Source organism: Puma concolor, chromosome E4 (genome assembly GCF_028749965.1).
Source record: "Puma concolor isolate L17-30 chromosome E4, mPumCon1.1.hap2, whole genome shotgun sequence".
NCBI lineage: Eukaryota > Metazoa > Chordata > Mammalia > Carnivora > Felidae > Puma > Puma concolor.
The window spans coordinates 68,091,908-68,108,707 of record NC_141683.1 but is presented as its reverse complement, the minus strand read 5'-3'; the positions used below and the strand labels follow the sequence as shown (position 1 = coordinate 68,108,707).

General features: G+C 54.8%; 2 protein-coding genes across 6 annotated transcripts in view; one reads left to right on the top strand and one right to left on the bottom strand.

Annotated features, from left to right (window-relative positions):
* Positions 1-6,796: 6,796 nt before the first annotated feature.
* Positions 6,797-9,297, top strand: MIXL1 (Mix paired-like homeobox). Its single transcript, XM_086693966.1, has 2 exons — positions 6,797-7,081; positions 8,588-9,297. The coding sequence occupies exons 1-2, from the start codon at positions 6,797-6,799 to the stop codon at positions 8,891-8,893; spliced, it is 591 nt and encodes a 196-aa protein (XP_086550092.1). The 3' UTR covers positions 8,894-9,297.
* Positions 9,298-12,595: 3,298 nt separating this feature from the next.
* The window catches only part of LIN9 (lin-9 DREAM MuvB core complex component), a 64,789-nt gene continuing 60,584 nt past the window's right edge, over positions 12,596-16,800 (bottom strand). For all 5 annotated transcript variants that reach the window (XM_086694229.1, XM_086694231.1, XM_086694230.1 and 2 more), the window contains 3 exons: positions 14,972-15,151; positions 14,716-14,813; positions 12,596-14,015 (listed from right to left, as the gene is read on the bottom strand). In XM_086694229.1, coding sequence (XP_086550355.1) covers positions 13,910-14,015; positions 14,716-14,813; positions 14,972-15,151 — 384 coding nt within the window. In that variant the 3' untranslated portion in view covers positions 12,596-13,909. The remainder of the gene's footprint in view (positions 14,016-14,715; positions 14,814-14,971; positions 15,152-16,800) is intronic.

The window sequence follows — 16,800 nt, the reverse complement described above, 5'->3', positions numbered from 1 at the left end:
AAGAATGGACTTTAACGTGTTCGATGGGTTGCAACCTATTGCTTTTGTTATTCTTGTTGGCGCTCCACTTGTCCTGTTTGACCGGCGGGGGCCTCTTCGACTTCTTCCTCGAGAGAATGCCTCAGTAGTGTTGAATACTTTTGTCCTCTGCAGATATGACTAAATAGTCCAGACTCTGGAATACTGGCCTGGAATGTGCCATTTCTCCACAGAGCATTTTTTTCTTTTTCTTTTTCCTTTGCACGGGAAGTGGCGCGGGGAGACCACAGTCGGCCCGTGGATGAGTTTAAAGAAACCCGGAATGGTCAACCAAGTTCAAAGCAGGGCCCTCTCTGGCAGGGTTTTTGTTCAGGTGATACGCCCCGAAGCGAAAGCACATTTTGGGCATTATGAGGGGGCGGGCTGAGTCTCTACCGCCCGCTCCCCAGGGTCAGTTTGCTCTGGGTCAGTGGCGCTTGGGTGGGCTTTATTAATGCAGGATTAACTTGGCCCGCTGGCCAGGCAGCCCGGCTGCTAACCAGGAAGGCCCAGCGGCGAGGAGAGCTTCCTCTCCCTCCTGGAGCACAGTGCCCGGCTCAGGGTTGGCGCTCGGGGCTTGCTGAGCGCAATTGGAAAGAAGAGGCCTGTGTTGCTGGCTCCTCCCCTGAGAGAGTGCGGGAAGTTCATGTGGCCGTGACAGCTACACGCCCACAGGCCGAGAGGTCCCTCCCAGGACCAACGAAAATGGAACAGTACCTACTGGAAAGCGGCTCATCTCCCACACCCACCGGGAGCCTGCGTCTGACTGGACCAACTTGGCTTTGTATTTTACCTGCACGATGCCTCTCCTCTGTTAGAGGCAAAAATACCCAGCAAAAGGAAGCATTTTGGAAACACACACCCAATACTCTTGCCGGCCGGGACACCGAGGCCGGAGTGGGTCCTCGGTTACTCCGGGGAGCTCGAGCCCCGTGTCGGGCTCTGTGCTGATGGCTCGGAGCCCGGAGCCTGCTTCGGAGTCCGTGTCTCCCTCTCTCTCTGCCCCTCCCCCACTGGCTCCCTGTCTCTGTCTCAAAAAACAAAGAAAAAACAACAATAATAAAAAGAAGACCGTGCACGGATACTACAGCGATATTCAACACACCGTTCAGCCAAATCTGTATGAGACTGTCCGCGATGAAACCGAGGTAGTCATTTCGACGATCCAGAGTTCTGTTCCAGCCACGTAAAAGGAGAGTCTAGAATTCAAATCCAGCGGGCGATTCTGAGCCACCTACATACGTCTTTGTAAACAGTTCTCAGGGAAGAGGGATTTGCTGGGTGATGATTTAGAGCCGTCCTGTCAGCTGCCGTAGCCACGAGAGGCCGCTTCTATTGAAATCAGTTACCGTGAAATTAAGCAAGATACCAGCTCAGGGGCACCAGGCCCCATTCAAAGCGCTCAACAGGCGTGTTGCAGGGACAGGTGTAGACAAATGTCGGGTGCGAGGGCCAAATCTGCTGCCGGTCGATTCTGTTCTTTGTTATCGAGCGTGTGGACAGAAACCTGGAAAACCTATGGTTCTCAGTCTCCGGCGTGGAGGGGTTCTTTTTTTTTTTTTAATTTTTTTTTTTCAACGTTTATTTATTTTTGGGACAGAGAGAGACAGAGCATGAACGGGGGAGAGGCAGAGAGAGAGGGAGACACAGAATCGGAAACAGGCTCCAGGCTCCGAGCCATCAGCCCAGAGCCTGACGCGGGGCTCGAACTCCCGGACTCGAGATTGTGACCTGGCTGAAGTCGGACGCTTAACCGACTGCGCCACCCAGGCGCCCCTGGAGGGGTTCTTTTTAACTTCACTTGCGTCTGTGAGTCTGGGTGGAGAAAGACGCTACCCAGAGGATTTGGGTGGGAATAACTGAAAGAAAGGAAAAAAAAAAAAACAAAAACAACTCAACATGTGTGTCGAGTTCAAAAGCGATTTGGAGGTTGTGATTGGAATGTGTTTGGCGCTAACCAAACAACAAAAGAAGCTCCTTAACCTTTTATCGCTTTCCTGGCGCATTAATACCTTTTGGGGCGGGGGGGGGGGGGGGGGGGGGGGGGGTGTGTCGTCTCTCAATCTCTTGTAACCTCTGTTTCCAGAATACACTTCAGGAACTGAAGAGGCCGGGCAGGGCAGCGAGAGGAGGGGAAATCAAAGCGAGGCCAGGATCAAAGGGACTCAGGGTGGAAGCAGAAGCCATCGACCCTCCTTTTCCTGGGTCTCTGATCAATAAACACCAGCCCCGGAGCAGGGCGGGGGCGGCTCTCAGGGCCGCGTGGAGGGCCTGACTTGAACAACAAAGCCGGGAAGAGGGTACTTAGCACTTGGAGAGGAAAGGCAGGCGTCTGTGATGTTGGGGGCGTCAAGGACAGGAGCCGTGGGGGGAAAGGTTAAGGATGCAAAGGAAGGACAGTGACCCCGAGTGGCTCCTGCCTGCCCGCTGGGGCTGCTGCAGATCGCGATCCTTTTTTGTTTTGTTTTAGCTCATTGCTTTTCTCTTTCTTCTTCATTTCTCTTTCCTGGATGTGCGTCGTCGTCTATTTCCCCTTGCCCACCCCTTCTGGTTCGACAAGGGTGACCGACACACCAAATGCAAATAAGGGCCCAAGCCCTGAGCAGGCCAAGTGGTGAGTGGGCAGAGCCCAGGTGTGGATGAGGGGGGACCTCGACCCCGGATCTCGGTGGCCCTTGCCTTGGGCTAACCCTGAACCTCAGGGTAGCTATTCCAGAACTGGTAAACTGGCTTTGGTAGAGGAAAGTGCCTTACGGAGCCTCGAGCAAATAACTTGCCGGAATGATTTTGTTTTTCAAAAAAGTTTTTTAACATGTATTTATTTTTGAGAGAGAGAGAGACAGAGTGTGAGCGGGGGAGGGGGGCAGAGAGAGAGGGAGACACAGATTCCAAAGGAGGCTCCAGGCTCCGAGTTGTCAGCACAGAGCCCGACGCGGGGCTCGTACCCACGAGCCACGAGATCATGACCCGAGCCGAAGTCGGACGCTTAACCAACTGAGCCCCCCAGGAGCCCCACCAGAATGATTTTTTTTTTTTTTCAATGTTTATTTATTTTTGGGACAGAGAGAGACAGAGCATGAACGGGGGAGGGGCAGAGAGAGAGGGAGATACAGAATCGGAAACAGGCTCCAGGCTCTGAGCCATCAGCCCAGAGCCCGACGCGGGGCTCGAACTCACGGACCGCGAGATCGTGACCTGGCCGAAGTCGGACGCTTAACCGACTGCGCCACCCAGGCGCCCCCAGAATGATTTTTTTTAAAAAGATATTGCCAGGGATGGGGCTCTCTCTGTTTTCCAAAAACGGGTATAGAAGAATTAACAAAAACACTCATCGTATGCTTCCAACAGGATAACTGGGTAGGGGATCCCGACCTTGGGGTTGGCAAAAACCACTTAGGACTTTAGACGTGTCTGGCAAACAAAAGGGGAGAGGGAAGCCTGTAATTTTCAGCGAACGGATACACATCAGATGAGATGTGTAGAAGCTTCTAGCTTCCTAACGCTGGTCAGTGCAAATCCCGAACCGGGAAATCTATTCCCACGGTGAAACAGCATCTCGTTCCAGATACATTATGTGCATCCTCTGCTTCCGTGTTCTAACAGTTTTATAAAAACATTCAGATTTTACCAGTTTTTCCCACTAATGTCCTTCGTCCTTTCTAAGGATCCAACCCAGGGCACCCGGCTGGCTCGGTCGGTGTGGAGCATGTGACTCTTGATCTTGGGTTGTGAGTTCCAGCCCCGTTGGGTGTAGACTTTACTTTTTTTATTTCCTAAAAATGTTTTCAATGCTCATTTATGTTTGAGAGAGAGAGAGAGAGAGACAGAACAAGAGCAGGGGAGGGGCAGAGAGGGAGACACAGAATCTGAAACAGGCTCCAGGCTCTGAGCTGTCAGCACAGAGCCCGACACGGGGCTCGAACTCACAGACTGTGAGATCAGGACCTGAGCCGAAGTCGGGCGCTTAACTGAGCCACCCAGGCGCCCCAGGTGTAGACTTGATTAAAAAAAACCCAAAAAACAAAAAAACCCAGATCCAACCCGGAATACCACATTGCCACTTACTCATCAAAAACTTCATTCTGGGGCCCCTGGGTGGCTCAGTTGGTGGAGTGTCCGACTTCAGTTCAGGTCTTGATCTCTCCATTCGTTAGTTCGAGCCCCACATCAGGCTTACTGCTGTCAGTGCAGAGTCCCCTTTGGATCCTCTGTCCCCACCCCCCCGCCCCAGCTTGTGCTCTCTCAAAAATAAGTGACACATTTGAAAAAATAAATAAAATACCTTCAAAAAAAACCTAGGTTTTCAAAATATACGTATAACACCAACATATGCGCAGTTCAAAAACAAAAATACAGCAGCACCAGCAGGTGTAAAATAAAGTCTCCCTCCGCAGCCCCTCATTCCCGATCGCGATCCCGGGTTTCCACTGTGTCCCCACCGAGGTTTATTTCTCAGGTAAATACCAGCACACGCAATTAAAACCTCATCGAGAGCAGAGGGAGGAGAGAGGGAAAGGCTGCCATCTTGTTTCAACACGGGGGATATACCGCGAGCCTTCCAGAAAAGTCATGAAGGAAAATGATTGTTTAGTCAGTGTGCGGGACGACCAGGCTGCAAACTGAATGCTGGCATTTCTTTTCTTTTCTTTTTTTTTTTTTTAATGTTTATTTATTTTTGAGAGAGAGAGAGAAAAAGAGAGACACAGAGAGAGAGAGAGAGAGAGAGAGAGCGCTTGAAGGCATATAAGCAGGGGAGGGGCAGACACAGAATCCGGAGCAGCCTCCAGGCTCCCAGATGGACGGAGGGGCTCGAACCCACCAGCTGTGAGGTCAGGACCAAGTCGGATGCTCAGCCAACTTGAGTCCCCCCAGGCGGCCCGAATGCTGGCATTTCTTACCGCCAGTTCAAAAAGCAGAAAAGACCGCCCACGGGCAGCACCTCGTCCCTCTGGGCGGGTCTGTCCTCTAGGGGCACAGGGAGCAGGTGCCTCAGACGGATGGGGCTGCGACACAGGACTGCGGGGGCGTCCACACAGTCCGGGATCGTTGTGACTCCTGACCCTGGGCAGAGTTTCTGGCTGGGCCACCCGGGACTGTAAAACCTCACCTCGGCAGCCACACAGCCAGCAAAGCTCGGCCTTCCTCGGAGGCTGGCCTCCCGGTCCCGGGGGGGGGGGGGGGGGGGGGGGGGGGGGGGGCTACACCCAGGGCACTTTGGGGCTGCGGGGATCTGGCTCCATCATCACTGCCTGAGACCCGGAACCTAATGAGCCCAAGGGGCCTGAAAGACGACCCCCAAGACTGGAGGGGACGGGCGTGCAGGGGAACTGACCAGTGAGCACCCGAGTCTCTTGTGGAGGCCGGCTTGGGAGTCCCCGGGGCCTCTCTGGATTCTGGAACTATCTCCTGATCTGTAAACCCAGCATAGGAACTCAGTATAGCACAGCCTCCCACGATTCAGGAAAGAAGGACCCAGCACAGTCTGACCTCCCGTCCCGCTTGCCCTCTGCCTGAAGACTCCAAGATCCAGGAAAGGAAGGGAGAGGAAGGGCGGGGGAGGGAGACCGAGAGAGGAGGGGTGGGGCGGGTAGGTGGAGAAGCGGGCTGCCCGGGAGAGCCCAAAGGGTTGGACACACAGTCCCTGCCGCCCCAACCGCCCACCAGGAGCGAATCGGGCCCAGGGCTCCCGTCCCTCCCCGCAGTCTGTCTTTCTGCCCGGACACCTGGAAAGCCCGTCCGGGACATCCAAGGTCCGGGACGCCCAAGGTCTTCCGGGGGTGGCCTCACGGGGCCCTGAAGGACCCTGCCCACAGAGAGCGGTCCTGGTGGGATCAGGGCTCGGACGGCGGGGGCAGGAGGCCCGGGACCCACGCCCGTCTCTTCCCACAGGGCGACCTGAGATCGCGGAGGCCTGGCACAGCGCGGGGGCCCTGCGCCCCTCACCCTGCAGGGGAGGCACCCACCCACGACCACAGCGCAAGTGCCGGTGAAACGGCCTCTTCTAACGGGGCCCACCGGGCCGGCCCGCCTCCCGCCTCCCGCGAGGGCCCCGCGGGCACGTCCGGGAAGGCGGGGTCCCGCGTCCACCAGCGTCCCTGGTTCCCCCGCCGCCCAAGGGGTGGGCCTGCGGCCCCCTAATCCGCGCCCCCGGCGGATGCAGGGCGCGTCGGGGAGCGAGGGGCTGGGCTGCTTGGCCCACCTGGCACAGGGTCTCGCACATCGCGGGCGGGGGTGGGGTTGGGGGGGGTGGTAAATAAATACGTCCCAGGCCGCGGGCCGGACGGCGGCCAAGGGTCGCTGCCCGGGACGGAGGCCGACCCCAGGACCCGCCGCCGAGTGGGAGGCCCGCCCCGGGGGATGTGGATTGCGGCGACGGGAGGGAGAGCGGGGGTCGCCGGCGGGGTGGGTCGCAGGGTTGGGGGGGCGGGGGTCGCCGGGGTGCGGGTGGGAGTCGCCGGAGTGGGGGGCGGGCCAGAGGGCTTGCGGGGGGGGTCGCCAGGGTGGAGGGGGGCCAGCGGGCGGTGATCGCAGGGGTAGGGGCGGCGGGCCGGAGGGCGGGCGGGGGTCTCCGGGGGTCCCGGCCCGAGTTCCCGCCTCCCCTCCCCCCGCGCGCGCGGCGGCGGAAGCGGCGGTTCCCACGGCGTCTGGCGGGGCCGCCCCCCCGGGGGGACACGGGCCTCCGCGCGCCCGGCCCTTTGAGGCCGCCGCCGCCCCTCCCCCGGCCCCCGCCCTATATCCGCGGCCCGCGCCCCCCGGCGGCGCACAGGCTGGCGCAGCGATGGCCGCGGCGGGGTCCCGGGAGCTCGGCTTCGGGGCGGGCGCCGCGTTCCCCGCGCCCCCGCCCGGCCCCGCCGCCCCGCCGCCCCCGCGCCCCGGCCCCTTCGCGGGCTTCCCGGGCGGGGACCCCGCGCCTCCCGCCCCGTCGCAGCGCCGCAAGCGCACGTCGTTCAGCGCCGAGCAGCTGCAGCTGCTGGAGCTCGTGTTCCGCCGGACCATGTACCCCGACATCCACCTGCGCGAGCGCCTGGCCGCGCTCACGCTGCTCCCCGAGTCCCGGATCCAGGTGAGGGGGGGGGTGCTGGGGGCGGGGAGCCTCGGGGTCCCGGGCGGCGAGCCGGGGCGTGCGTGCGGCGGAGCGCCTGCCTCGGGCGTCGGGTACGCTCGGGGCCCCTCGAAACGGTCAAAGCCGAGTCCTCAGCGGGAGGGGGAGAGGGAGCCCTTGGATACTTTTTCTTTCTCCGGTTCAACGAGAAGAGACCGATGAGGCCCAGCTGGGGTTCCCCCGCTGGGAGAAGGGTCCTTGGGACAGGGCCAAGCGACTCCCCGAGTCACCCCCAGGAGCCCCGAGGCCACGCTCTGGGCCGGTACTGGGTCTGGAATCTCGGGGTAAAGCCTGAAGCCCGGGCGGCTCCCTGGAGCCGGCTGCGTTTATTGCACATTTAGATCAGAACCCGGGGGGCTCGGGGGTGATGAGGCCCCTGCCCTTCGGCCTGTGTCCAAACGCAGGTCTAAGCGGGAGCCCTCATCTCAGCGCTGGGAGGAGCGGATTTGCTTTTGCGCATCCCCGGGGAGGTGGGGGGTGGGAATGATGTGTGGGTCTCAGCAATTCGCCCCAGAGACTTCCTAAGCAGGACACCCTCAGGATTGGTTGGGACACCGTGAGCAGCAAATTTGTCCACAGCGGTGGAGTCCGCAGAGCAAAGTGCCTTCTTGATTGATTTGATGAGGGGCTGTACTTTTCAGGAATTGATTTGCTAAGTTATTTTAATGCCTATCATCTTTTAATTTTTTTTTTTTAATTTTTTTTTTCAACGTTTATTTATTTTTGGGACAGAGAGAGACAGAGCATGAACGGGGGAGGGGCAGAGAGAGAGGGAGACACAGAATCGGAAACAGGCTCCAGGCTCTGAGCCATCAGCCCAGAGCCTGACGCGGGGCTCGAACTCACAGACCGCGAGATCGTGACCTGGCTGAAGTCGGACGCTTAACCGACTGCGCCACCCAGGCGCCCCATCTTTTAATTTTTTTAATTTTGAGAGGGAGAGAGAGGGAGACAGAGCATGAAAGCGGGAGGGGGACAGAGAGCAAGAGTGAGAGCGAGAGAGAGAGAGAGAGAGAGAGAGAGAGAGAATCTTAAGCAGGCCCCACGCTCAGCACGGAGTCCCAGGTGAGGCTCGATTCCGCGACCCTGGGATTGTGACCCCAGCTGAAATCAAAGAGTTGGAGGCTTAACCGACTGAGCCTCCCAGGGGCCCCCAATTCCTTTCCTTTTTAAGCCTAGAAGCATTTTATCCTCAAATTCTGAGCCATTCTGTTTCTGTGACCCTATCTCTCATTGCAAATATCCCCGTATGGTGCCCAGGCACCCGACAGTGGTGAGTCAGGGAAAGGCGGGGCGGGGGGGGGGGGGGCTCTGAACACCGACCCATCGGCCGGCCCCAGTGCTTTCTGAAACCCGGGGGTCCCGGAGCAGGGAGCTAGGGCCCGCCGCCCTGGAACGTGGCGACGGTGGAGGCCATCGTGGCACAAGGACTCCAGCCCAAAGCCCCTCTTGTCTCCCTGCTTCCAGGTGTGGTTCCAGAACAGACGTGCCAAGTCGCGGCGTCAGAGCGGGAAACCCTGTCACCCCTCGGCCAGGCCGGAGCTGTTCCTCCTCCGCTCTGCTCAGGGGAGCGAGGCGAAATGCCTAAAGCCCCAGCTGCCTCTTGAAACCGATGGGACCTGCCCGCCCGATCCCCACAGGCTGGGAGAGGGCATCTCTGCCCCTCACTGCCAGGGTCAGCGTTTTGAAACCTATTGCCCCCTCTCTGAAGGCCCCAGTTCAAAGCTGGACTTCTGGGAGGAACACATCTTTTCTGCCTTTGGAAACTCTTGAGCACAGGCGGACTCGGGCCGAGCCCACAGGAGCTGGAGGCTGGAGGCAAAGGGGACACACCTCACTCTCCTTAGAAGCCTGGAGAAGCCTCCAGGGGGCACCAGATGGGAAAGACCTTCCACTTACCTTCCCAGACTAGCAGGCGACGTCTCTGGCCAGCAGGGCGGTTGTGCGGATCGGAAGGTCACCCCCGGACAGTGCGCGACCTTCTCGGAGCCGCTCCTGTCCGCTCCTGTCCGTCGGGGACCAAATGAGCCCCCCTCTCTCTCTTAAACGCTTGAGGCTCCCTCCCCCCCCAAGTCTGAACCTTCCCCTGATCTTGATTCTGTACCTCTTCCTGCCCCCACGCTGTGTCTCTTTCTCTCAAAGATAAGTAAATATTAAAAGAAATGCGTGCAAATTACCGTTTGCAAGTTAGCCTGAGATAAATGAAAATCTCGTCTTGGTACGTGGAGGCTTTGCGCCCTCCTGAGGGCCGATGGAGACCGTATAGGCGGTGGCCGGGGGTGAGGTCTGTGTGTAGGCTGTGCAATCTCGACGTTACTAGAATAGTCTGAGCTGTGTTCAGCGTCTCTACGCCAGTTGCCCTAATTTTCAGAGGTGTTATTCAAATGACTTGCGCTTTTCCGAGCAGCACATCCCCTCCGGGAAGCAATCAGGAGACAGTTCAGGCTTTGGTGGCAGACTTGAGGTTTTTTTTTTTTAATGTTTATTATTTTATTTTAAGAGCGAGCGAGTGAGCACAGGGGAGGGGCAGAGAGGGACACAGAACTGGAAGCAGGCTCCATGCTGTCGGCGCAGAGCCCGATGTGAGGCTCGGTCACAGACCGGGAGAACGTGACCCGAGCCGAAGTCGGATGCTTAGCCTAGGACCTCTAAGAACATTAGTCTGTATCTCTCGAACTCTTATGAGACCCTAGCTGCTGTGTTACAGGCGTTATGAGACTGGCTTCCAACTGTCATGCAAGGTAGGGACTATATTTTACTTTAATTTTATTTTTTCAAATGACTTAAAGCAATTTTTAATGTTTATTTTTGAGAGAGAGACAGCATGAGCAGGGGAGGGGCAGAGAGAGAGGGAGACGCAGAATCCGAAGCAGGCTCCGCGCTGTCAGCACAGAGCCCGACGCGGGGCTCGAACCCACGAACCGTGAGATGGTGACCTGAGCTGAAGTCAGATGCTCAACCCTCTGAGCCCCCCCCCCCCCCCCAGGCACCCTGGTAGGGACTATATTTGAAAGAGCAAGGAACTGGGCCGGGACTCAGTCCACCCATCTGTCCACCACCGAATAATGCCTCCTGTGTCAGCCTGGCCTTTTCCGTGAGGACTAATGATCACGTGATAGGCTTAAAGGCCCCCCCACCCCCCCCAGCCCATGCAGAATTTCTGCTTCTGAGTGAGTAGTCTCCTCTTGCAAAGCCATCCTCACGGAAAACCGTATGCTTATTCTCTAGTGACACTCCTGTCGTTTCGAGCGCTTTTGAAACTTGTCTGTTCACTGCACAGACACTTGCTGGCTACGAACAGGCGCTTTATGAGGCCTGGAAATGCGCGGGCCCCGGAGACGGGTGCGTGGTGGTCAAGGAAAGCTTCCGTGAGAAACTGAAGTGTAGGATGGTCAGGAGTTAGCAGGGTGAGGAGGGGAACCTGCACGTGCAAAGGCCCTGCGGGGTAAGGAGCAGGAGAAGTTGTTAGAGGTCAGACCAACCGCGACTTTTGGCGGCTTATAAAAGAGTTCTGAGTTTGTCTAGAGAGCCCTGAGCCTTTAGATGGAGAGAAAATGACCAGTTCTGTGTTTTAAGACTCTTACCTGGTGAAAGCTGCAGTTGAGGGGGCAGAGTGGAATGCTAGAGAAGGTGGGGGGTGACCTCTCCGTTCCGGGCTGGTGGGGACGGTGGCTGGGCGGGGCCAGACAAGTGGTAATGGCGAGGATTCAGAAAGTGCGTGCATTCGAGAGAAAGACTCCCCCCCCACCCCGTGTTACACGTGGAGCCCAGTGCAGGGCTTGAACTCGTGACCCCGAGATCGAGACCCGAGCTGAGATCAAGAGTTGGACGTTTAAGCGACTGAGCCACCCAGGTGCCCCTCGAGAGAAAGGATTCAGTGGGCGCATCTTTTGATAGATTCTCAACGGTAGCAAGGGAATGTGGTTTCCGGAACTCAGCCGAGGGGAGCTCAGAACCGAGCCCGCAAGCACGCGGTGTGCCGGCTTGTGGGCTCCCTCCGGCTTCCACGGCTCTCTTTGGAGCTCGTGCTCAGCGGCAGCGGCGTCGCCAAATTCACATACAACAGACCCCAAATGACTACTCTGAATGATTGAGGTTTCTTCTTCCCGAAACAGAAATCAAATTCAAATATGATCTCAGGGGGGCGCCTGGGTGGCTCAGTCGGTTAAGTGGCCGACTTCAGCTCAGGTCACGATCTCACAGTCCGTGAGTTCGAGCCCCACGTCGGGCTCTGTGCTGACAGCTCAGAGCCTGGAGCCTGTTTCAGATTCTGTGTCTCCCTCTCTCTGACCCTCCCCTGTTCATGCTGTCTCTCCCTGTCTCAAAAATAAATAAACGTTAAAAAAATTAAAAAAAAAAACAAAAAACAAATACGATCTCAGGCACAGTTCCTGCCACCAGCACTTGGGCACTGCTTAATTAGTTACGTGCGGTCTTTTTAATGTTTATTTATTTATTTTTGAGAGAGAGAGCGCACGCGCGAAAGAGAACAACTGGGGGAGGAGCAGAGAGAAAGGGAGACACAGAATCCAAAGCAGGTTCCAGGCTCCGAGCTGTCAGCACAGAGCCCGACGCGGGGCTCGAACTCATGAACCGCTAGATCATGATCTGAGCCAAAGGCGGATGCTTAACCGACTGAGCCACCCAGGCACCCCTAGATACGTGCGTTTACGACCAGGTGGGATTTACGTGTGACCAGTCTTACATAGCACGGGGGAAACAAGTAAAAAATGTTTTACATAATTCTAGGCAGGATAGGTTAAAACCAACCATTCACTAGGTCTACAGTAAGCCAAGAACTTGCTTGCTTAATGTTTTTCAAAGATTTGCAGAGGTGGAAAAACCCCTCCCTTGAAGTCTTATTGGACAGAGTCGCAATTCAAAAGGACTTGGTAATTAATCTGCACTGATTCCCCTAAAATATAACTTCGTGGGAATTACAATTCTTTAAAATTTATTTTTATTAAAAAATTTTTAAGTTTATTTTTGAGGGGCGCCTGGCGGGGCTCAGTCGGTTGGGTGTCCGACTTCGGCTCAGGTCACGATCTTGCCGTCTGTGAGTTCGAGACCCGCGTCCGGCTCTGTGCTGACAGCTCAGAGCCTGGAGTCTGCTTCAGATTCTGTGTCTCCCTCTCTCTCTGCCCCTCCCCCGCTTATGCTGTGTGTCTCTCTCTCTCAAAAATAAACATTAAAAAAAAATTAAATGTTTATTTTTGAGAGAGAGAGAGAGAGAGAGAGAGAGAATGAGTGGGGGAGGGGCACAGAGAGAAAGAGAGGGAGACAGAGAATCCCAAACAGGGCTCCCAGCTGTCATCACAGAGCCCGATGCAGGGCTTGATCTCATGACTCGGGAGATCATGAGCTGAAATCAAGAGTCAGCTGTTTAACTGACAGCCACCCAGGTGCCCCAAAACTTTTTAAATAGAGGGAATACTTATCAACTTGTATCAGTTAAGTGAAAATGGTAGCCAATACTACTTTTCATAGATCAATTTATTTAGAATTACAAATATTAAGAATAAAGGATTTATGCATTTCTTAATTAACATAACTGTTTAGCTAAATATAAACTCTGCACTAAAGGTTTGCAGTGGCACAAGACCAACAAAGAATAGGGAAGCATTTTTAAACTATACAAAACTTTCAAATGGAAAATAATCTGGTTTTAGTTTTATTATACATCAACATATAAAAAGTCCTATTTCATGGGACAGCTAAAAGAATCAAAGTCACCTCTACAGCTATACCTTAAACTCCAAATCTGAAAACAATTTTATTATATTTTGACTTTATAATATTCTATATTAAAACAAAATTCCAAATACACACTTTGTACAAGATTGACATCGTAGGCAGGGTTTTCCTTTAAAAACAACAAAAAACAACCAAAAAAACCCCACGACCGAATACAAACCTTTTTTTTCCTGCATTTCGTTGCACTGGTTATTATATTCGTTTTCCTTATAAAATCTTTTGACTTTATAAATTGTGTACGGTTGGATTTTAACCAGTAATCTGGCTCGAGTTGTGCAAATAAACAAAATATGAAAATAGTGTGTCGTCAGTCTTCTTAAATACATCTCGTCACAGCACTTTTTGCCCTGACGCGGCGGGAAAAGGCCCACCAAATCCACTTGCCGAAATGCAGCCATTTTGCGAGTAATTTGTTTCCTGCTCCTTCATTTTCTTTCGACAGACAAACAACAGAGGTTTCTTTTATAAATTATGATAAATTAAAATATTTATTACTAGAAAATGACGTGCAGGCCCAGGTCGCGCTCCGTCTATCACGTCTGCCGGTCGGGCCCGCGTCTCCCACCCGTGTTCCAGCGGCTTCCTGCAGACCGGGCCTCCGCGCCTCGAGGGCGCGCTCCGTCAACGACCCAAGGGTGCGCGGCTGGGGGAGCCCGGGCCGTCACTTCCCCGCTGTCGCTGCCACACGGCCACGGGCCACCCGCCACAAGGCCGTGTCTCTTGCTCTCCGCTGGGGGCGCCGCCTGCGTGTGTCGGGCTGAGTTCATGCGCGTTAAAAAAAGCGTTCGGACGTTTTCAGCTGAAAGATACCCGCCCCCGAGCAGGTGCCGTAAGCGATGCTGCCGCAGCCGGACCGGAAGAGGCAAATAAGCACGAAGCTGGTCAGCGGCGCGGGGCCAGGCGGCCCAGTGTCCTCAAGTGCCTCGTTTGGAGCTTCGGCCTCCCCCGCGTTCCGGGACCCTCGGGGTTGGGAGCCGGGGGGGCGGGAACACTCCGAAGCGGGTCCCCCGCGGCCGGAGCCGCGACGTCTTCCGCTCAGTCCCTGTTGGTGTCATTGGCGGCGAAGGCGTGCAGGTTCCCCATCTGGCTGAGGCCGCTCTGGATGTGCGCGACGTGGATCTCCACGTTGTTCTGGAAGCAGCTGAGGAAGGAAGAAACGCGGTGAGCTGCGCCATCTCACTACGTCGGGAAAAGCCTTCTGAGAGAAGGAAGGGCTGAACTGGAGTTGAAGAGCGGGCTGTGGAAATGGCCCCGAGGAAGGACTAAATCTCCCCTTGACACGGGCTACGACCCCAGCGGCCCCACCCCCACTGCAGGACAAAGTGAAAAGGTAGGAGGGAAGGGGGGGGTAAAGGCGCTCTCTCTGGGGACCATCGCCTCAGAGGCGCCTCCACCCCGCCCAGGTCCACACGGTGCGCGTCTTCGGATTCCTTCGTCCGCAAAACACACGTCCCATTTCTGTTCTGTCAATAGATGGCACAGAACTGACAGCTCTTTTTTTTTTTTTTTTTAATTTTTTTTTTCAACATTTATTTATTTTTGCGACAGAGAGAGACAGAGCATGAACGGGGGAGGGGCAGAGAGAGAGGGAGACACAGAATCGGAAACAGGCTCCAGGCTCTGAGCCATCAGCCCAGAGCCCGACGCGGGGCTCGAACTCACGGACCGCGAGATCGTGACCTGGCTGAAGTCGGATGCTTAACCGACTGCGCCACCCAGGCGCCCCAACAGCTCTTTTATAATTTATTTAAAGGCCAAAACTTACACGCCTAATTCTTAAAACCTGCGCCGGAAGGCACCGTGGACTAACAAGAGGGATTCGGGTCCATCTAACGAATTACCTGATATTAGAAGCATCTATTGTCCTCTTGATGTCATTTAGTGAATCTGTGAGTGATTTGAATTCAAAGGAGTTCAGGTCTCCTCCTTCTGCTAGACACTAAAAGGAAAGATATTTCAAAATTTAATTGAATCACGGTTCAAAGACAGACAAATAGGCATCGGATATAATCTGTAGATTATAATTTTTCGGCAACAGATCAGCAGAGTTGTTTGTGTAGCTGTCAAAATTTAGGACATGTCTTCTCCCAAAGTTACCTTAATTTGTAATAAGATAGCCGTCAGCCTGGAGATCAAGTCCGTCAGGTTTTCATTTTCGACACAGGGCTGTCCAGCGGCGGAGTTGGCGTGCCTCACGATCTCCTGGGCTTCCTCCTCGCACCTTCGCCGCATGTCTGTTGGCTGATCTGCGGGCTGGAGGCCCTGGTCCGGAGCGAGCTGAGAACCGAGGGTTCAAGCAGAAGACGTTGTTCATAAGGCCATAATCTGTGTTTGTGCCGTTTTCAGAGTCGGATGGTTTTTTAACAAACTTTATTCATTTATCTTGAGAGAGAGGGCGTGCACACGAGTGGGAGAAGGGCAGTGGGAGGGAGAGAGAGGATCCCAAGCGGGCTCCACGCCGTCAGTGCGGAGCCCAACGTGGGGCTCAATCCCATGAACCGTGAGATCATGACTTGACCTGAAATCAAGAGTCGGATGCTTAACCAGCTGAGCCCCCCAGGCGCCCTCTGATTTGGATTTTTGTAAAACTAGCATTTATAATGAAAATGGTCCTTACTCCTACCTTAGAAATTTTTCTTCTCTAACAGTTCCCCCCCCCCCCAATTTCTTTTATATTCTTGGTAACTGTTAATTGATATGATTTCAAACTTCTAAGAAGGAATAGAATAGAAAAGCCTTGAGAACCTTTTACCCAGAGACGCTGTTTGTGGTTTATTCTTTTTTTTTTTTTTTTTTTAATTTTTTTTTCAACGTTTATTTATTTTTGGGACAGAGAGAGACAGAGCATGAATGGGGGAGGAGCAGAGAGAGAGGGAGACACAGAATCGGAAACAGGCTCCAGGCTCTGAGCCATCAGCCCAGAGCCCGACGCGGGGCTCGAACTCACGGACCGCGAGATCGTGACCTGGCTGAAGTCGGACGCTTAACCGACTGCGCCACCCAGGCGCCCCTGTGGTTTATTCTGTTTGACATTTATTTGGTCTCTCTCCGTGTAATGTGTAATTTTTTCCCCTGTAACTATTTGAGAATAACCTGCAAACACTGTGCCTCTTTGCCCCAAAGCACTCCCAGTTTGTATTTTGTAAGTAAAGGATATTCTATTACATCCCCATAGTGCAACTATCACTATCAGGAATTTTTTTAACGTTTATTTATTTATTTTGAGAGAGAGCAGCAGCAGGTGAACAGCAGAGAGAGTATCCCAAGGAGGCTCTGAGCTGTCAGCGCAGAGCCCGACACAGGGCTCGAACTCACGAACCGTGAGAACCTGACCTGAGTTGAAATCAAGAGTCAGACGCTAAGCCGACTGAGCCCCCCAGGCACCCCACAATCAGGAAATTCAATGTTGATGCGAGGCCATACTCCTAACAGAACGCATTCAAATTTCAACTGTCTCAAGTGTCCTACATGTGGCTGTTCCCCCCCCCCCCCCCGCCGAAGACATGTGGTCGTCATGTCTCTGCAGGTTCCTTTATTCTGGACCAGTTTCTCTCCCGTGACCTTGACATTTTTGAAGAGTAGCAGCCAATTATCTTGTACACGGTCCCTCACCGTGGGTTTGTCCGTTTCCTCGTGATTGGACGGAAGTTACGCACTTTGGGGAGGAGAACCACGAAAGTGGCACCGAGTTCCCACGCAGGGCGTCACGGTTCGGAGGCGTCAGGGTTGGACGTGGGTGTGTCCAACTGCTGGTGGTGTTACCTCCGAACACTTGGCTAAGGTAGTTAGGGGTCTGCCAGACTTCCCCGTGGCACAGGATTTCCCGTGTGATCAGTAAGTACTTGTGAAGGGGGATTCTGAGGCTACGTAAAGACCCTGTTCCTCGGCAAACTTTCACCCTCCAGTTTTCGCGTCTAGGGACGACT

What these genes read in the sequence shown, in the direction of transcription:
- MIXL1 (XM_086693966.1), top strand. Translation starts at nt 6,797, where the DNA reads ATGGCCGCGGCGGGGTCCCGGGAGCTCGGCTTCGGGGCGGGCGCCGCG. An exon ending in TCCCCGAGTCCCGGATCCAG is followed by an intron (nt 7,082 to 8,587) that starts GTGAGGGGGGGG and finishes CCCTGCTTCCAG; the next exon opens with GTGTGGTTCCAGAACAGACG.